This window comes from Oncorhynchus clarkii, chromosome 15 (genome assembly GCF_045791955.1).
Source record: "Oncorhynchus clarkii lewisi isolate Uvic-CL-2024 chromosome 15, UVic_Ocla_1.0, whole genome shotgun sequence".
NCBI lineage: Eukaryota > Metazoa > Chordata > Actinopteri > Salmoniformes > Salmonidae > Oncorhynchus > Oncorhynchus clarkii.
The window spans coordinates 15,087,803-15,110,061 of NC_092161.1; the positions used below are offsets into that span (position 1 = coordinate 15,087,803).

General features: G+C 47.5%; 2 protein-coding genes across 3 annotated transcripts in view; one reads left to right on the forward strand and one right to left on the reverse strand.

Annotated features, from left to right (window-relative positions):
• LOC139366689 (nucleolar and coiled-body phosphoprotein 1) overlaps positions 1-3,534 on the reverse strand; it is a 4,612-nt gene extending 1,078 nt beyond the window's left edge. Inside the window, exons 1-3 of the mRNA XM_071104372.1 lie at positions 2,963-3,534; positions 2,290-2,348; positions 1,971-2,054 (exon numbers count right to left, since the gene is read on the reverse strand). Coding sequence (XP_070960473.1) covers positions 1,971-2,054; positions 2,290-2,348; positions 2,963-3,381 — 562 coding nt within the window. The 5' untranslated portion in view covers positions 3,382-3,534. The remainder of the gene's footprint in view (positions 1-1,970; positions 2,055-2,289; positions 2,349-2,962) is intronic.
• Positions 3,535-6,629: 3,095 nt separating this feature from the next.
• Positions 6,630-20,998, forward strand: LOC139366935 (polyhomeotic-like protein 3). 2 transcript variants are annotated; one of them, XM_071104694.1, is made up of 11 exons: positions 6,630-6,731; positions 7,585-8,398; positions 8,787-8,936; positions 9,582-9,792; positions 9,917-11,146; positions 12,933-13,186; positions 13,313-13,472; positions 13,558-13,669; positions 14,988-15,108; positions 15,262-15,478; positions 20,218-20,998. In XM_071104694.1, the coding sequence occupies exons 2-11, from the start codon at positions 7,586-7,588 to the stop codon at positions 20,370-20,372; spliced, it is 3,423 nt and encodes a 1,140-aa protein (XP_070960795.1). In that variant the 5' UTR covers positions 6,630-6,731; position 7,585; the 3' UTR covers positions 20,373-20,998. The 2 variants fall into 2 exon arrangements, with proteins under 2 accessions (XP_070960795.1, XP_070960797.1); XM_071104696.1 differs by having other exon boundaries at positions 6,655-6,731; positions 9,917-11,150; positions 13,021-13,186.
• Positions 20,999-22,259: the final 1,261 nt, after the last annotated feature.

Sequence of the window (22,259 nt, forward strand, 5' to 3'; positions counted from 1 at the left end):
TGCTCCACAAGGGAGAGTATCTGGTGTTCTCAGACAGTGCTCCACAAGGGAGAGTATGCTGGTGTTCTCCAGACAGTGCTCCACAAGGGAGAGTATGCTGGTGTTCTCCAGACAGTGCTCCACAAGGGAGAGTATGCTGGTGTTCTCCAGACAGTGCTCCACAAGGGAGAGTATGCTGGTGTTCTCCAGACAGTGCTCCACAAGGGAGAGTATGCTGGTGTTCTCCAGACAGTGCTCCACAAGGGAGAGTATGCTGGTGTTCTCCAGACAGTGCTCTACAAGGGAGAGTATGCTGGTGTTCTCCAGACAGTGCTCCACAAGGGAGAGTATGCTGGTGTTCTCCAGACAGTGCTCCACAAGGGAGAGTATGCTGGTGTTCTCCAGACAGTGCTCCACAAGGGAGAGTATGCTGGTGTTCTCCAGACAGTGCTCCACAAGGGAGAGTATGCTGGTGTTCTCCAGACAGTGCTCCACAAGGGAGAGTATGCTGGTGTTCTCCAGACCGTGCTCCACAAGGGAGAGTATGCTGGTGTTCTCCAGACAGTGCTCTACAAGGGAGAGTATGCTGGTGTTCTCCAGACAGTGCTCCACAAGGGAGAGTATGCTGGTGTTCTCCAGACAGTGCTCCACAAGGGAGAGTATGCTGGTGTTCTCCAGACAGTGCTCCACAAGGGAGAGTATGCTGGTGTTCTCCAGACAGTGCTCCACAAGGGAGAGTATGCTGGTGTTCTCCAGACAGTGCTCTACAAGGGAGAGTATGCTGGTGTTCTCCAGACAGTGCTCCACAAGGGAGAGTATGCTGGTGTTCTCCAGACCGTGCTCCACAAGGGAGAGTATGCTGGTGTTCTCCAGACAGTGCTCCACAAGGGAGAGTATGCTGGTGTTCTCCAGACCGTGCTCCACAAGGGAGAGTATGCTGGTGTTCTCCAGACCGTGCTCCACAAGGGAGAGTATGCTGGTTGCTGTGAAACATGTTAGAGCATGTCATTCTAATCCCATTAGACTCATTATTAACCAGACATTTAACTCTTCAAGGACTCACCTTGTTTATCACTGCATCTATGTGCTTTTTCTACTGTGTTGGAGTGTGTGTGTGTGTGTGTGTGTGTGTGTGTGTGTGTGTGTGTGTGTGTGTGTGTGTGTGTGTGTGTGTGTGTGTGTGTGTGTGTGTTGGAGTGTGTGTGTGTGTGTGTGTGTGTGTGTGTGTGTGTGTGTGTGTGTGTGTGTGTGTGTGTGTCACCTAGCTACAGATTGTAACTCCCAAAAACGAAACCATTATATTAGTAGTTACAGGTGTGGCTATACAAAACATAGGCAGAGATTTTTCAACTAACCTGGTTTTGGCGATAATATCTTCAACCTCAAGTTGTGGAAACAGGAGTCTCATAAAATGTCCGTGTAAATTCTGTTTGAATTTAGAAAATGCTCAGTTATTAAAATAAATAAAGGTTTTGCTCCATGAAGCAATCCAACAATGTGTACCCCGCCATCTTGTCTATTTCAAGTCTTCTCTCATTGATGGAGACAGGTGTCTGTCATCATGGACCCACCCGTCTCAATCAATGAGAGAAGACTTGAAAAATATATTTACATGTCAGTCATTTAGCAGATGCTGTTGTCCAGATTGATTTACAGGAGCAATTAGGGTTAAGCGTCTTGCTCAAGGGCACGTGGACAGATTTTCAAAACAGCAACCTTTGTGTTGCTGTCTCAACACACTTTACCGCTGGCTACCTGCTGCCCCAGTGGTGCCACACACATTGTTCAATTACTTCAAGGTGCAAAACATTTAGATTTTACGAGACTCCTGTTTCCACGAATGGAGGACGAAGATAGTTTCGCCTATACCAGGTCAGTTTAAAAATATCTGCCGACGTTTTGTATAGCCACAACTGTAACTACCAGTATAAATGTGAAATTGTGGGGTTAAATCACATTATCTGGTGTTACAATCTGTAGCCATGTCTCACCAACACTGCTGGGGTCAATGGAGACATAGGGTGTGGCTCTGCTCAGCCTCAGATCCTCCAAAGCTGCCAGTTCTGCCTCCGCCTCTGCACACCAATCAGAGACACACACTCCCTTAATCAACCAATTAAAACACACACCCCCCTCCCTCCCCCCAATCAACAAATTAACACGGCAATTAATTTTAGGGCTTCCCCCTCTAGGCTGATCCTAGATGAGGATGATGATGGTGTGGAGGAACAGGAGGAAGAGGATGATAATGATGATGACAAGCACATTCCTCCCAGTGTCACAAAACACAGTCAAAGACAAAGGACTCACTTTGCTGGATCTCTATTCTTTTCTTGGGGTTAGGGGGGATGACCGTGAAAGCTTTGTGACTGAAACCGAGAAACAGAAATTCATTCAATAAAATGTCATGCCAATGTGACAAGCCAGTCTGGCAGTTTACATCAAATTGGACAGGCTTTCAGCTAAGCTACTCTGAAATTCAAATGCCAAACGTCTAAGTGACAGTTTGTAACATGTAATAAAGGGCCAACAGGATCTGGTGAGGGAACAGAGCTTGACACAACACCTGCGTGCCAGCTGGTGGTAGGTAGGATTATACAACCAGCAGCAGGTGGCTTGGTGCTGAAGACTGAGCTATTTCCAGCTACCAGCTAGCTGTATACAACACACCACACACTTGCAAATAACCATACAGATAGGGCTAGAGTATACTGAGGTAGGTTATAGGAGTCCTCTAATAGGGCACGAGTGACCAAGCCTTCTGGAGAGCGACTGGGTGTGCAGGCTTTCATTCCAACCTTGCTATAGAGTAACATAACTGTTTCAGCTAATCAAAGGTCCCAGCTGAGAATCCAGTGTGTCGGACCAGGGCTGGAGCCTGGAGTAGCCTATAAGTATTCAAACCCAGCAACTCTCCAGGACCAGGGTTGACTACCCATAGGGCCTTCTTGTTGAGGAAAAGTACTTCAGCTGTCCCTCTCACCTCTGAATTGCATAGTGCGCCCTGGGTCTCGAAGTCCGTTCCTCTTCCTGCCTCGCCTGAGATGCTTCTTTAGACTTTGAAGAAGTTACAGTTGATTTCGGAGACGTGGCTGTTGGTTTTTGACAGAGCACAGCTGATTTCGAAGAGGAGAGTGTTGATTTGGGAGCGGTGGAGGTTGATCTCGCTCTCCTATCGCACCTGGGAGCGCACAGCTTGACCTGCTGCTGGGTCTTCGTGGTCTCGCATCGGTCGCTATGGATACATCTGGGACAGCTCGACGCCCGCGGTTTGCGAGGAGCTGTGACTTTGTGTTGAGTTGTCGATTCTGGTTTCGTTTCAACCGGTTTCGTTTTCACTTCGACGACTCTTGTTTTCGTTTCAATAACAGGCTTTTGCTTGATGACCCTTGTGGTCGGCATTTTATCAATAACAAATATATAGGCTAGGTCAAGGCTCCAAATAAATTCCTTATCATCTCACCTTGTCAATAATAGTTGAATCGGTTCTACAATGGTTTGATCAAATCTCTGAATTAGTAGGCTATTAGCCTGTGAGGTGCTGGATGCTGTGGAACTGTCTGGCTTGTCTGCCTTCACCTGGCAACCGCTTGTTGACGTGGAATCCCGTGCCACGCGCAGGCTGCCGGGGCAAATTAAATTCCAAAGGTTTTACCTGTAATCCGATTACTGACTGGACAGAATCCCCAAAGGATGCTTGACCTTGTAATGATCATAGCAGCAGGAAGTAGGGTTGCGGAGGGCACCCCCTGAAAAATCATACTAAAAAATAGATAATACTTTTTTCAACAAAATCTATATCCTTTTTGGAAAAATAGCCTTTTTTTCAACAACAACAAATATTTTTGACGAAAAAATAATTTCACACTAGTATTAGATATACAGTAGTTGGGGTAAAATATTTTTTTCAGCATCTCTGCAAAAAAGGTAGTTAATTTAAGAACAGTGTCTTGCGGGATTCAATAGTCAGAAATTGTAAGAGTTGTTGCCCTGTCATTTTCTCTGTGATGTCATTCTAATGGGATCCATAAAGAACACAACCCTGTCTCTTTCTCTGTGATGTCATTCTAATGGGATCCATAAAGAACAAAACCCTGTCTCTTTCTCTGTGATGTCATTCTAATGGGATCCAGAAAGAACACAACCCTGTCTCTTTCTCTGTGATGTCATTCTAATGGGATCCATAAAGAACACAACCCTGTCTCTTTCTCTGTGATGTCATTCTAATGGAATCCATAAAGAACAAAACCCTGTCTCTTTCTCTGTGATGTCATTCTAATGGAATCCAGAAATAACAACCCTGTCCTCAAACATTTACATCAAAAGGTACAAAGTTATGGTCAAAGACACAAAACATCCACATCAAATTAAATATTTTTCTTGATCAAATAACATGGAAAACAACCACTTTTTGTGCAGTATTAATTTACTATCCTTACAAACCACTTAATGTAAATTACTGTATTGTACATAGGCTGGTCATCTAGGTTAGTACCTGTAGACTTTCTATCACCCTGGAGATAAAACAATGAACAATACAGTAGTTGATTATATGATGTGATGATGTGGCTCAGTTGTTAGAGGTTGTTGGTGCGATTCTCATGGGGGACCAGTATGAAAATGTTTGCACTCACTACTAAGTTGCTCTGGATAAGAGTGTCAGTTTTCACAAAGAAATAAATTGTGTTTGCAAAGTATTTCAAGAACCTGGAAAACATATATCAAGCAAGTATTTTTATTTTCCACAAGTAACTTGAGTCTGATAATTATCTTTACAAAACAGGTAATCTGATAATACAGTTTAGTTTATGTTCTCACAAAACGTAGTGCACTGGTCCTTTACTAGTCCTATATTAGCAGGCCAATATAGACGTTTTCAGAGCTTACACATTTGTTCACTCCAGATACAAACGTATACTTAAGAACAACAATTTACTGAAGCACACAAACAATGACTACATCTCATCTGCCCAGACCCACATGCTCACACTTCCATCCCTAGTGCCTGGCCACACCTCCATCCCTAGTGCCTGGTCACACCTCCATCCCTAGTGCCTGGCCACACCTCCATCCCTAGTGCCTGGTCACACCTCCATCCCTAGTGCCTGGTCACACCTCCATCCCTAGTGGTCACACCTCCATCCCTAGTGGTCACACCTCCATCCCTAGTGGTCACACCTCCATCCCTAGTGGTCACACCTCCATCCCTAGTGCCTGGTCACACCTCCATCCCTAGTGCCTGGTCACACCTCCATCCCTAGTGCCTGGTCACACTTCCATCCCTAGTGCCTGGCCACACCTCCATCCCTAGTGCCTGGTCACACCTCCATCCCTAGTGCCTGGTCACACCTCCATCCCTAGTGGTCACACCTCCATCCCTAGTGGTCATCCCTAGTGGTCACACCTCCATCCCTAGTGAACCCGATCAAACATCTCTGGAGAGACCTGAAAATAGCTGTGCAGCAACACTCCCCATCCAACCTGACAGAGCTTTAGAGGATCTGCAGAGAAGAATGGGAGAAACTCCTCAAATACAGGTGTGCCAAGCTTGTAGCATCATACCCAAGAAGACTTGAGACTGTAATCACTGACAAAGGTGCTTCATTAAGTACTGAGTAAAGGGTCTGAATACTTATGCAAATGTATATTTCAGTTTTTTTAAATAAATTCCCCCCCCCCCCCCCCCATGTGCTTTGTCGACTATGGGGTATTGTGTGTAGATTGATGAGAATAAAAACAAACTATTTAATACATTTTAGAATAAGGCTGTAACATAACAAAATGTGGAAAAAGTCAAGGGGTCTGATTACTTTCAGAATGCACTGTATATTTTCTGTATATTTAGTAATTGTTTGCTTTTCTAAAGTCTAGCAACCTTGGCAGTTTTCATACTATTTATTCATCATGAAGGAATCAATAGGCTACATAGCTTGATTAAATTCATTTTTCAAACATACTTCCTGCCCATCAAATGCGGTGCATGTCACTCTACACTTTCAATCCTCCTCCACTGACAATACTGCATGCACTAGACTAGAGTATCTACTGTCCTAGGCATCTTTTTGGCTGTGGCTGTTGTGGAGCGATAGGTAACAATGCTTTATGGAAGGGGAGTTGTTGATGTGTGCATAGGGTCCCTGGTTCGAGCTTAAGTTCGGTCAAGGAGAGGTGACGGAAGTAATACTGTTACATTGATGCTGTTGACCCATATAACTTAGTTGGGCTCTGCCCAGCTGCTGGGTTTACTGCGGAGAAGGAGGACAAAGGAGGGTGAGTGTAACTGGTGTGAAATGGCTATCAATCGGTGACATCACTCGCTGAGAGACCTTGAAGTAGTTGTTTGCCTTGGTCTGCGATGCTTAATGAGTGTCTATTGTCGATGTGTTCAGGGGGTCCGTCTTGGTTCGAGTCCTCGTTGGGCACGGAGATAGACATAAGCACCTGACCCAGTTAGTGTGCCCCCTCCGTAAAATATTTGTATTACGATAAAACATGGGCTTAGAAATTAAGTTTTTTATTTAATTTAACATTGACATTAAAAAAACACGACATACACACACAATTTGAGTGCGGTCCTCCTGCACTGTGCGTGGTGCTGTCTTGCCTCTCTCTCTGCTCTCTGCTCTCTTTGAGCGTCACAGCTCTACGCTACTGTACGATTTCCATTCCTCCCATCTGGCGGACTGACTGGCACATCGCACCCGACTCTCTGGCTTCCCTGAGCGGTCTGCCTCCACACAGACCCCCGGCAGGTATGGAGGTGTGGGGGTGGTAAGGGGAGCACAGATGGGATCGTTTATGAATCATTGGGGTGACTCTATTAATCATAAACTCACATTTAGCTACTCTGAAATATTCGTAGCATATATTTCACACTTGTTGTTGAAACATCCGCGTCTGATTAGGATAGTGTTTACCTGCCACGTTATATTTGTGTCAGGTTCGTCACAAGCGACGCAAAGTCATAAAGATCATTTTATCGGGGCTGATGATATGACGTGCTGCTGTTGAATACACATTCTGTGTTCTCTAATACCAGGAAGTGGAGCGCGCAATATGTCACACGCACGCCCCTTTTAGCCTACTGACTGTCATTTGTAATTTACAGAAACGCAGTTCAGCCTTCTTTCACTGACATTGACAGAAGGAGTAGCCTATAGATAAACAAACATACATTTCCTCTTTGTTGATGGATAGAGAGAATAGGCTCGGCTGCATGCGTCACAACTGGTTTGGGCAGGCCTAAATATGTAGGCTACTATTTCTTGGTGGTTTTGATAGAACATTCCATGGCACCCACATTTTTTAATAGGTTGGGATTTTCTTGGCAGGATATTTGTTGACAAAGTAGCCTAAGCATCGTCATCGTAAACATGATAATTAAAGGCAATGATTATCCCCGTATATTTCCATTATAAATTAAGTCATTAAGTCATTACTTTGTTACAAATTTGAAGTGCATAGGTCTAAACGCTTTTGTGGGAAGATTTGGGAAACGTTTCTGATTTGACCAAAGGTGGCGCTGTTTCTGTAGCCGCAGCTGAAATCATTAACTACAATGTAAAACAGAGACAGAGGTCTGATACTGTGTGTGTCCTCCTGCAGCATGCTGAATCCTAGAGGGATGGAGCCAGACCCGTCCTTGGAGACATGCACTCAGAGCAGAGCAGAGACAGAGGGAGAGAGAACAGAGACCAGAGAGGGACCCACCAGGAGCCCCAGCCCCCTGTCCCCCAATAGGTCTTCAGCTGCTCACAACCTTACTAATCCCCCTAAACTCACCCCTACTCCCCCTAAACTGAATCCCCCCCGCCCTTCTAAACTCACCCCCACTCCCTCTGCTAGTACACTCACCCTCACTCCCTCTGCTAGTACACTCACCCTCACTCCCTCTGCTAGTACACTCACCCTCACCTCTACATGCACACCCTCTTCCTCCTCTACACCTACCCCCAATCCCCTTAAACTGAACCCCACCCCCTCACCTCCCCCTACTCTCACTCATAAAACCCTCACTACCCTCACCCCTATGGTACTCAACCCCACCCCAACATGTACACCTAGTTCCCCCTCACTTACTCCCAACCCCGTCACCCCTACAATACTCATCCCCAACCCTACTCCCCCCAAACTTACACCCTCTCCACCTACACCCACGCATGCCCCCACTAAAGTCACTCACAAACCTGTTCCTTTCCCCCTCACTCCCCCCACCATCCACTTCACTTCCTCTCTACTCACTCCCTCTGGCTCCTCCCCCACTGTATCAGCCATCACTTCTCTGCCCCCCTCCTCTGTAAACCATGGCAACATGTCTTCTGCTCCCGGGACTTCCTCCTTGACCAATGGTAACGCAAGGCCAGTCCCCACACCCACCTCTCCACCAATCACACCTTTCCATACCCCGGCCAGCAGACAGGTAACTGACAATAGAGAAAATTAAACAAAAGTGGCACACTATAACACACACACACACACACACACACAGGCACAAACAAACACACATAGACACACACACAGGCACAAACAAACACACATACACACACACAGGCACAAACAAACACACATATACACACACACACAGGCACACACACAGGCACAAACAAACACACACACACACAGGCACAAACAAACAAACACACACACACACACACACACAGACACAAACAAACACACATACACAAATTCACACACAATTGACTACACAGACAACCACGTCCATTCCTGGATCAATTGGTTTTACTTTCCTTTAACATAGAGAACAGTATTCAAGATACCTCCAAAATACCCCTCTCTCTCTCTGTCAGATACATTTCCCTCACCCCCTGGATACACCCACTCTGGTGCAAGCCTATCAGAGCACCTCGTCTGTCAGACAGAGGGTATCCCAGCAGGCTTTGCTCCTAAGTCGGAGTTCTTGTTCCAGCCGAGACCAGATGCTGCTCAGGACCCAGATGGTAACAACACACACACCAACACCTGTCAGCTCTACTGCTACCAACTGATAGTGTATAACAACACACACACCAACACCTGTCAGCCTATTTCTACCAACTGATAGTGTGTAATAACACCCACACACCAACACCTGTCAGCTCTATTTCTACCAACTGATAGTGTGTAACAACACACACACCAACACCTGTCAGCTCTACTTCTACCAACTTCAAACTCCTGAAGCTGAACCCTCAGACTGGCCTTTTTCAAGATTCCTCAGTTCAAGATTACGCTCCACCCCCCCCCCCCCCCCCCCCCCTCCCCTCTCGCTCTCTCTCTTTCTCTCTTGCTCCCTTCTCTCTCTATTCCTCTCTCTCTCCCTCTCTCTCTTAGTATCTTTTGCTCTCTCATTCTTAGCTGATTTTCACCTCTACAGTACGGCCTGTCCCTTCCTCTTCCTCTTCCTCCTCTTCCTCTTGCCCTGCCTCCGCTCAGGTGAGCAGTTCAGAATGTGTGTGTTAGGAGTATGAGAGACCACTGAAGATTGTGATTGTCTCACAAGTTTAACTAAACTCCCTCTCAACCCCCACTCTCTCCCTCCCTATTTATTTTCCTCCCCTCTCTCTCTCTCTCTCTCTCTCCCTCCCTCCCTCCCTCTCCCATAGCTCCAGAGTCTAACCCTGCACCCCTCTGCTCCTGGAACTCTTACAATCCCCCCTTCTTTACGTCTCAAACCTCCCTCTTCCTCCTCCCACTCTCCTATCTCTCGTCCCCGTACACCCCTTTTCCCCCCCCTCCGGCCACGCCCCCAGCCCAGTGCCATGGTAACAGACAGACAGACCACACCCACCCGGCACCTCTCAGTCCCACCTCCAAGTGAGTCATAAACATGTGATAATGAGTAGAATGTTCAGGAGGAATGACGTGATTTATAGAATGTCCAGTAAAACCATTCAATCATTCTCTTTTTTCTTACTCTCTCTTTTTCTCTTCTCTCCAGCTCTCTACTCTTCTGTGCGTTCTGTCCCTCTGAGACCCAGACTTCATTCTCCAAATGGCCACAGGGTGGCATCCCCGAGACACAGCCCGGCCCTGCAACCAATCGCTGCTGCCGCTGCCGGACAGGCCCTGCCCAGCAGAGAGTGGACTGGACCAGCCAGCAGTTTGTCATCTCAAACCCCACCCACACAGACCACCCCAGGCCAATCACAGCTCAGCTCAGGCTCTAGTCCCCTGGGTTCTACTTCCTGTTTTGATCGGTTGCCGCCGGCATCAAGGCAGCTGCAAATCATTGCTCTCTCCGCTGGCTCCACCCACCGCCTCAGCAGCCAACTACAGCCTGCTGCCAGCACACACACCCCAGCTTCTGTCCAATCAAAGCACCTGGTTCTTGAATCCCCACCACCTCAGCTCGATGCCCAACCACAGAGGACTTCTGAACACACCTCTCCCTCTCCCACCTCCTCCATCCAGAAAGCCAACACACCCCTACCCTACCTCCATTATCAGGCCAGACACACTGATCCAAAAGGAGAAGTGGGGAGACAGGGGGTAAGGGAGGAGAGAGAGAGGGTGGGATTAGAGGAAGAAATGATGGGGGGAATTGAAGAGGAGCAGAGGAATAGAGAGAGGGTGGGAGGAGACAGACAGGTAACAGGAGAGGAGAAAGGGAATGTGGATAAGAGAGGAGAGAGGGTGGGAGGACAGGAGAAAGAGGGGACTGGAGGAGAGGAAACATGGATGGAGAGAGATAAGGGATTTGAGACACTGAGAGAGATGACAGAAGTAGAGGAAGGGCAGGAAAGGATGAAGATAGAGGGAGAGGAGCAGAGAGAGAGGATGGAAGTAGAGGAGGGGCAGGAAAGGATGAAGATAGAGGGAGAGGAGCAGAGAGAGAGGATGGAAGTAGAGGAGGAAAAGCAGAGACAGAGGATGGAAGTAGAGGAGCAGGAGCGGGGACAGAGGATGGAAGTAGAGGAGGAAAAGCAGAGACAGAGGATGGAAGTAGAGGAGCAGGAGCGGGGACAGAAAGATGCAATGAAAGGAGAGGAGGGGACTACAATAGACCCACAGCTCAATGCAGATCCAGCTACTCAGAACCCTCCCTCAGAACCCCCCATAAACATCCAGAGACCATCAGACCGTCCCATAGAGCAATCCCCAGACCTCCCCCACGTGGACCAAGAGGACCTCTGTGAGAACATGTTCAATCAGTCTGACAACCAATCAGGCAGGTACCAGCGTCTCTCCACCATTACCTTTAGCCTTGGCCTATTAATTCAACTTTAAACTAACTTGTGTTGTGAACTCTTCCCCCTCCTTCTCCCCTCTACCCCATCTTCTTCCTCTGTCCTGCTCCTCCTCTCTCCCCCCTCCACCCCGCCTTCCTCCTCTGTCCTGCTCCTCCTCTCTCCCCCCTCCACCCCGTCTTCTTCCTCTGTCCTGCTCCTCCTCTCTCCCCCCTCCACCCCGTCTTCTTCCTCTGTCCTGCTCCTCCTCTCTCCCCCCTCCACCCCGTCTTCCTCTTCTGTCCTGCTCCTCCTCTCTCCCCCCTCCACCCCGTCTTCCTCCTCTGTCCTGCTCCTCCTCTCTCCCCCCTCCACCCGTCTTCCTCTATCCTGCTCCTCCTCTCTCCCCCCTCCACCCCGTCTTCTTCCTCTGTCCTGCTCCTCCTCTCTCCCCCCTCCACCCCGTCTTCTTCCTCTGTCCTGCTCCTCCTCTCTCCCCCCTCCACCCCGTCTTCCTCCTCTGTCCTGCTCCTCCTTTCTCCCCCTCCACCCCGTCTTCTTCCTCTGTCCTGCTCCTCCTCTCTCCCCCTTCCACCCTGTCTTCCTCTGTCCTGCTCCTCCTCTCTCCCCCCTCCACCCCATCTTCTTCCTCTGTCCTGCTCCTCCTCTCTCCCCCTTCCACCCCGTCTTCCTCTGTCCTGCTCCTCCTCTCTCCCCCTTCGACCCCGTCTTCCTCCTCTGTCCTGCTCCTCCTCTCTCCCCCCTCCACCCTGTCTTCCTCTGTCCTGCTCCTCCTCTCTCCCCCTTCCACCCTGTCTTCCTCCTCTGTCCTGCTCCTCCTTTCTCCCCCCTCCTCCCTGTCTTACTCTTCTGTCCTGCTCCTCCTTTCTCCCTCCTCCACCCTGTCTTCCTCTGTCCTGCTCCTCCTCTCTCCCCCCTCCTCCCTGTCTTCCTCTATCCTGCTCCTCCTCTCTCCCCCTCCTCCCTGTCCTCCTCTGTCCTGCTCCTCCTCTCTCCCTGTCTTCTTCTGTCCTGTTCCTCCTCTCTCCCCCTCCTCCCTGTCTTCCTCTAGCCTGCTCCTCCTCTCTCCCCCTCCACCCTGTCTTCTTCTGTCCTGCTCCTCCTCTCTCCCCCCTCCTCCCTGTCTTCCTCTATCCTGCTCCTCCTCTCTCCCCCTCCTCCCTGTCTTCCTCTATCATGCTCCTCCTCTCTCCCCGTCCTCCCTGTCTTCCTCTGTCCTGCTCCTCCTCTCTCCCTGTCTTCTTCTGTCCTGTTTCTCCTCTCTCCCCCTCCTCCCTGTCTTCCTCTAGCCTGCTCCTCCTCTCTCCCCCTCCACCCTGTCTTCTTCTGTCCTGCTCCTCCTCTCTCCCCCCTCCTCCCTGTCTTCCTCTATCCTGCTCCTCCTCTCTCCCCCCTCCTCCCTGTCTTCCTCTATCCTGCTCCTCCTCTCTCCCCCTCCTCCCTGTCTTCCTCTATCCTGCTCCTCCTCTTTCCTCTCTCCCCCCTCCACCCTGTCTTCCTCTATCCTGCTCCTCCTCTCTCCCCCCTCCACCCTGTCTTCCTCTGTCCTGCTCCTCCTCTCTCCCTGTCTTCCTCTGTCCTGCTCCTCGTCTCTCCTCTCTCCCCCTCCACCCTGTCTTCCTCTTCTGTCCTGCTCCCCCTCTCTCCCCCCTCCTCCTGTCTTCCTCCTCTGTTCTGCTCCTCCTCTCTCCTCCCTCCTCCCGTCTTCCTCCTCTGTTCTGCTCCTCCTCTCCTCTCCGTCTTCCTCTTATTTTTTCCGCCCCCCAGTCTTGTCCAGTCTTTCCTCTCAGTCTCCCCCTGCCTCACCCTTCCTCACCCTTTCATCTGATCTCCCCCCTCCTCTCCTGCCTGTTAGCCCTTCCCACCCAGAGAGCCTCAGCCTATCACAGAGCCGCCCTGAGACCTTCAGCCTATTGGAGTGCAAGCCTTGGTCACAGAGGGTCTGGCCAGAGGGCGGGAGGCGTGTCTTAACTCACCTGGTGGAGGGTTTTATCATACAGGAGGGGCTGCAGGCATTCCCGGTAAACACAAACACACAATTCCTACAGGGGATATAGCTGGTGTCTAGTTGGTGTCACAAACTGATAAATTAACAGTATATACAGTATAACCTTTGTGTGCATGCGCGTGTGTGTGTACCTGTGCAGGTGAACCGCTCGTCTCTGTTGTTGGGAGGGCAGGAGGCTATCTCCCAGAATGGGAACATAGAGGGGCCCGAGTTATTACCCTTGACAGACACACCAGAGCCACCGGAACATTCCAGCGAATCAGAACAAGAGCGCGTGGCTACAAGTGACCCGCTCACAGGTAAACCACCTTCATCTCCTGGTTCTGAATCAATATTCAATTCAATATTCAATTCAATTATCTCTCTGAATCCAAACCACACTAGGTCCCAGAGAGAGACATAGGGGAGTGTTACAATGCGAGTCTTGTGGGAAGAGAGGCCACGCCCACTCCTTCCATCGCTCCAAGCGATACTGCTCCACTTCCTGTGCCCGCAGGTAAGCCGCACTACCATTGGCTGAACACAGTAACAAGACAGTGACAGAATAGTTATTCTCTTGGTCTAGACCAGCGTTTCTCAAACTAGGGGTGGCGACCAAACTATACACACCCAGGAAGAGTAGCTGCTGCCTTGGTAGGCACTAATGGGGATCCATAATAAATACAAATATGGGGTTGCCTGATTTGAAAATGGGTTGAAATACAACCGGGGTAACGTCAGTAACCTCCGGTAGCCACTAGAGACAGTTGCAATAAACAGAGCGATTTCTGTTTTCATTCATACAAATGTGACTGTATCTTTTAAGTGGTTTAAACTACAACATATTATGACCCCAGGAACACATATGTCTGTTTCCCTCTACAATGACCCCAACACTGGAACACGAGACTCTCAGGAACACGTATGTCTGTTTCCCTCTACAATGACCCCAACACTGGAACACGTATGTCTGTTTCCCTCTACAATGACCCCAACACTGGAACACGAGACTCTCAGGAACACGTATGTCTGTTTCCCTCTACAATGACCCCAACACTGGAACACGTATGTCTGTTTCCCTCTACAATGACCCCAACACTGGAACACGAGACTCTCAGGAACACGTATGTCTGTTTCCCTCTACAATGACCCCAACACTGGAACACGAGACTCTCAGGAACACGTATGTCTGTTTCCCTCTACAATGACCCCAACACTGGAAGACGAGACTCTCAGGAACACGTATGAGTCTCCTGTTTCTGTCTACAATGACCACAAGCCGCACAGGACTCATTAGAACAGAGTGGACAACACCAGGCACTGCGTCAGACTGAGGGGAGAACATCATCAATGATCATGTTCTTTTCTACACAGAAGTTCATACCAAATTATTGCCTGATGATCTTCTGAACTTCTCAATACCTTTCTGATTCTGATTTCACTTCAAACCACAATACTTCCTTCAGATTGAAATACTTTCAAAAGTACTGTCAGACTGATTTGTAATAGCGTGTCATAGCCCCAATTAAAAAAGTTAACATTAGCCGTTGATTACATGATTTACATGGTGGGGTCACACATTCTTTTTAAATCAAACTGGGGTCACGGTCCAAAAAGGTTTGGGAACCCCTCGTCTAGACAGCAAGTTGTATGTGATGTTGTTTCACCACATATTTACTACAGCTGTACTGCACAGACATAAACACACAAAAACACATAAACACCCTCACACAGGCTGTGGTCAGACAGGACGTCACATGGGAGGTCATCTCAACCCCAGAGAGCTCAGAGAAAGGACACATCATCATCCTCTTTCTCCCTCTTTCTCCCTCCAGGTATAATGTAGGGCTGTCCAAGCGTCTGCGTGCCCTGAGTGCTGGCAGCCAGCCAGAGGGGCGGCGCTCTGAGATAAACAAGGTGGAGTCTGTGCCTGGGAAGCCTCTCTTACTGCGACTGGTCAGTTACAACTTTTAACAAATAGGTCACTCCACAGGGATACACTTTATGGTATATCCTGCCTTATAACATGTTATAGGCATATAGAAGCCTTTATAATTGAAGCCCAGCTGTTCGTACATGTTCCATCTCCTGTAACATACTCTATTTTAGCCCCGTGAAATATGGAGCGCCCATCGCCGTGACAACGAAGAGGAGGAAGGGCATGCTGTTCCCACGACAGCCAGGCTGGAGCGCCGAGCGGCACGGAGGGCGAGGAGGGCCTCAGAGCCAGCGATGACCCCTGGTAACTCCACTGTGACCTCTAGTGACTCCCTACCTGCACAGTGGAGCGTCGAGCAAGTCTGGGACTTTATACACACACTGCCAGGTAACATACACACACACACTCCCAGGTAACACATACACACACTGCCAGGTAACATACACACACTGCCAGGTAACACACACACACACTGCCAGGTAACACACACACACACACTACCAGGTAACACATACACACACTGCCAGGTAACACACACACACACTGCCAGGTAACACACACACACACTGCCAGGTAACACACACACACTGCCAGGTAACACACACACATACTGCCAGGTAACACACACACACTGCCAGGTACACACATGTAACACACACTGCCAGGTAACACACACACACTGCCAGGTACACACACACACTGCCACTGCCAGGTAACACACACACACTGCCAGGTAACACACACACATACTGCCAGGTAACACACACACACTGCCAGGTAACACACACATACACACACTGCCAGGTAACACACACTGCCAGGTAACACACACACACACACTGCCAGGTACACACACACACACACACACACACACACTGCCAGGTAACACACACACACACACTGCCAGGTAACACACACACACACACTGTAACACATACACACACTGCCACGTAACACACACTGCCAGGTAACACACACACACACACTGCTAGGTAACTCACACTGCCAGGTAACACACACACACACACTGCCCAGGTAACACACACACACACTGCCAGGTAACACACACACACACTGCCAGGTAACACACACACACACTGCCAGGTAACACAACACACACACTGCCAGGTAACACACACACACACTGCCAGGTAACACATGCACTGCCAGGTAACACACACACTGCCAGGTAACACACACACAACACACACACATACTGCCAGGTAACACATACACACACTGCCAGGTAACACACACATACACACACTGCCAGGTAACACACACTGCCAGGTAACACACACACACTGCCAGGTAACACACACACACACACTGTCAGGTAACACACACACACTGCCAGGTAACACATACACACACTGCCAGGTAACACATACACATACTGCCAGGTAACACATACACACACTGCCAGGTAACACACACACACACTGCCAGGTAACACACACACACTGCCAGGTAACACACACACTGCCAGATAACACATACACACACTGCCATGTAACACACACACACACCGCCAGGTAACACATACACACACACACTGCCACATAACACATACACACACTGCCAGGTAACACACACACACACACACACTGCTAGGTAACACATACACACACACTGCTAGGTAACACACACACACACTGCTAGGTAACACATACACACACTGCCAGGTAACACACACACACACACTGCTAGGTAACACATACACACACGGCTAGGTAACACATCCACACACACACTGCCACATAACACACACACACACTGCTAGGTAACACATACACACACTGCCAGGTAACACATACACATTGCCACGTAACACACACTGCCAGGTAACACACACACACACACTGCTAGGTAACACACACACACACTGCCACATAACACATACACACACTGCCAGCTAACACACACACACACACTGCTAGGTAACACATACACACACTGCCAGGTAACACACACACATTGCCAGGTAACACATACACACACTGCCAGGTAACACATACACACACTGCCAGGTAACACACACACACACACACACACACACACTGCCAGGTAACACACACACACACTGCCACATAACACACACACACACTGCCAGGTAACAAACACACACACTGCTAGGTAACACACACACACACACTGCTAGGTAACACATACACACACTGCTAAGTAACACACACACACACACTGCTAGGTAACACATACACACACTGCTAGGTAACACATACACACACACACTGCCACAACACATACACGCACTGCCAGGTAACACACACACACACACTGCTAGGTAACACATACACACTGCTAGGCAACACACACACACACACACACACTGCTAGGTAACACATACACACACACACACTGCCACATAACACACACACACACTGCTAGGTAACACATACACACACTGCCACGTAACACACACTGCCAGGTAACACACACACACACACTGCTAGGTAACACACACTGCCAGGTAACACACACACACACACACTGCCAGGTAACACACACACACACACACACACACACTGCCAGGTAACACACACACACACACTGCCAGGTAACACACACACACACACTGCCAGGTAACACATACACACACTGCCAGGTAACACACACACACACTGCCAGGTAACACACACACACACACTGCCAGGTAACACACACACACACTGCCAGGTAACACATGCACTGCCAGGTAACACACACACTGCCAGGTAACACACACACACTGCCAGGTAACACACACACATACTGCCAGGTAACACATACACACACTGCCAGGTAACACACACATACACACACTGCCAGGTAACACACACTGCCAGGTAACACACACACACACACTGCCAGGTAACACACACACACACACACTGTCAGGTAACACACACACACTGCCAGGTAACACATACACACACTGCCAGGTAACACATACACATACTGCCAGGTAACACATACACACACTGCCAGGTAACACACACGTACACACACTGCCAGGTAACACACACTGCCAGGTGACACACACACACACACTGCCAGGTAACACACACACACTGCCAGGTAACACACACACTGCCAGATAACACATACACACACTGCCATGTAACACACACACACACCGCCAGGTAACACATACACACACACACTGCCACATAACACATACACACACTGCCAGGTAACACACACACACACTGCTAGGTAACACATACACACACTGCCAGTTAACACACACACACACACTGCTAGGTAACACATACACACACGGCTAGGTAACACATACACACACACACTGCCACATAACACACACACACACTGCTAGGTAACACATACACACACTGCCAGGTAACACATACACATTGCCACGTAACACACACTGCCAGGTAACACACACACACACACTGCTAGGTAACACACACACACACTGCCACATAACACATACACACACTGCCAGGTAACACACACACACACACTGCTAGGTAACACATACACACACTGCCAGGTAACACACACACATTGCCAGGTAACACATACACACACTGCCAGGTAACACATACACACACTGCCAGGTAACACACACACACACACTGCCAGGTAACACACACACACACTGCCAGGTAACACACACACACACACTGCCACATAACACATACACACACTGCCAGGTAACAAACACACACACTGCTAGGTAACACACACACACACACTGCTAGGTAACACATACACACACTGCTAAGTAACACACACACACACACTGCTAGGTAACACATACACACACTGCTAGGTAACACATACACACACACACTGCCACAACACATACACGCACTGCCAGGTAACACACACACACACACTGCTAGGTAACACATACACACTGCTAGGCAACACACACACACACACACTGCTAGGTAACACATACACACACACACACTGCCACATAACACACACACACACTGCTAGGTAACACATACACACACTGCCAGGTAACACATACACACTGCCAGGTAACACACACTGCTAGGTAACACATACACACACTGCTAGGTAACACATACACAGACACACTGCCACATAACACACACACACACACTGCCAGGTAACACATACACACTGCCACATAACACACACTGCCAGGTAACACACACACACACACTGCTAGGTAACACATACACACACTGCCACGTAACACACTGCCAGGTAACACACACACACACTGCTAGGTAACACACACACAAACACTGCCACATAACACATACACACACTGCCAGATAACACATACACACACTGCCAGGTAACACACACACACTGCCAGGTAACACATACACACACTGCCAGGTAACACATACACACACTGCCAGGTAACACACACACACTGCCAGGTAACACATACACACACTGCCAGGTAACACACACACACAGCCAGGTAACACATACACACACTGCCAGGTAACATGTTTTAAGGTTGTGGGGATGTTATAACCTGTGTGTGTTGTCTTTAGGTTTTTTGGAGGTTATAACCTGTGTGTGTTGTCTTTAGGTTTTGGGGAGGTTCTAACCTGTGTGTGTTGTATTTAGGTTTTGGGGAGGTTATAACCTGTGTGTGTTGTCTTTAGGTTTTGGGGAGGTTATAACCTGTGTGTGTTGTCTTTAGGTTTTGGGGAGGTTATAACCTATGGTGTTTTAAGGTTGTGGGGATGTTATAACTTGGATGTATGTTGTTATAAGGTTGTGGGGAAGTTATAACCTGTGTGTGTTGTCTTTAGGTTTTGGGGAGGTTATAACCTGGGTGTATGGTGCTTTAAGGTTGTGGGGTGGTTATAACCTGGATGCATGTTGTTATAAGGTTACGGAGAGGTTATAACCTAGGTGTATGTTATCTTTAGGTTGTCTGGAGGTTAAAACCAGTGTGTATGTTGTGGGGAGGTTATAACCGGGGCCAATATTGTTTTACGGTTATGGAGAGGTTATAACCTGGATGTATGTTATCTTTAGGTTGTGTGGAGGTTATAACCTGTGTGAATGTTGTTTTAAGGTTGTTGGGAGGTTATAACCTGTGTGGATGTTGTTTTAATGTTTTGGGAAGGTTATAACCTGTGTGTGTATGTTTTCTTTAGGTTGTGTCGAGGTTGCGGAGGCGTTCCGTATTCAGGAGATAGACGGCCAGGCCCTGCTGCTGCTCACTGAGGACCACCTGATGACCAGCATGAACATCAAATTGGGACCAGCTCTCAAGATCTGTGCCCACATCAACACACTCAGACACAGATAGAGAGGGAGGAGGAGAGATGAGAGAAGGAGGTGAGGTGGGAGGAAGAGAAGATGGAGACAGAAAAAAGGTTAAGAGGGCTGGGTGTGGAAAAAGATAGGGAAAAGAGTGATTGATAGATGGGATGAGAGAGAGAGGATGAGAGAGAGAGGATGAGAGAGAGGGGATGAGAGAGAGAGGTAAGGAACAAAGGACAGCGAAGATGAGAGATAAAGAGATTCATTCAAGAGATGAAGAGCTAAGAGCAAATCAGTGAGAGAGGAGAGGGACCTTTTCTATTCTGGTGTGTCTGTGTACATATTTTACAATGCCGTCTATTGGGTGTAACAAACAATTTCATTAAGGATTTGTAATATACATTATCATGTATTTGTGTATTTGGTTATTATTTTAAAATGTGGCATCACATGTAAATTGTAAAATACTTTTTGATTTCACACAGTTGATACACAGACATTTTTAAATAACTTTGTGGAATTGAATGTCTTAATGATTATGTTTTTATATATGATCTCTTCTGAGAACAAGTTAGATCTTATTTGACTCCTAACCATGTCAACTTTGTCAGATGTCATAATGTTTTATTTTATTCTGCCTCTTAAAACTCAGTAATAAATCAAATTAATTTATGAACATTGTTTTACTGCCTAGGTATTGGTATTATGATATTTGGTAGTTAGCAAAACGACCCATCTCACTACTAACTCCTGCCACCAGATGGAGGTGAGGGGTCACGTTTACTAGTAGAGAGACGGCAGCTGCAACATTCTCTCAACTCATGGAAACAATGATCAAGGAAAATTCAATATGAATTACATAAAAACCAATGTATCATATTTATATTGCTATCACTGATGTTTCTCTGGACCACAATGTCTAAGTTCATACATGAAAAACCTTCTAAAGCAGCACAGACCTATTATTGCTGAATCAATCCGTGTTTATGCCAAACCAATCAGGAACCAGTGGCAATTTCAACACTGCTGAAATGGGTTTTAACAGTTTAGCTGTCTCTTCTTGAAAAATATGTGGAAAAAATGATTTAACCTTTCATTCCTATTACTAACAACTCAAATAAGAACTAATAGATGTTTTTTTTTTCAACTTTATGTTTTTTTTTTAAATAACACAGTACTTACTACCAGGCGGTTGAGAAGTCAAAAGGTCATCCATATTAGAATGGCAATATGCATAGCATTTTTTACTCATTAGAACAATATTGCAAAAATGACTTTAGGTCTGCTTCAATGGCTTTTTATAGGTAGGTAAGTATTGTTAAATAAGGACTGATGTTTAGCAAATTAGGGTAATTTTGTATGTCCGAACATATTCAATTATCCGCTATTCTAACAGTTTGTTTTTGCTCCTTTTGCTTTGTTTTGTACCCCAACTTTAAACAGCTGAAAATACAATATTTGTATGGAAAATATATTTCACAGTGGTCTATATGGTACAATGATTCTCTACATTATAATTGGTTGTTTTGTCACATAAACTGTGTCACATAAACTGAAATTAGGCGATTTATTAGAATTTTAGCAACCAGGAAATGGTGGAGCGATTTCTGCATATTGCACCTTAAAGTATGAATATTGATTAATTGATCCCATGGTCATGAAATGTGGTTTAACCAATTTATGTTGCCTAATATAGTGTTGTCAACAATTATAATTTCACCATAATAGGCATATTTAATCAAAACAAGGCAACAGTAAACATGTCGTCCACCTCGAATGCTGCAGCTCCCTCCTTGGGCCAATCAGTGTAATTTTGTAAATGGCGAATCTCTATTGCAAGACGTATCATTCACCCATCAACATCAGGCCAGTAGTGTCTGAGATATCACATGGGTTAGCCAGACTCATGTCCCTGAGCATTTGTGCCAAATTT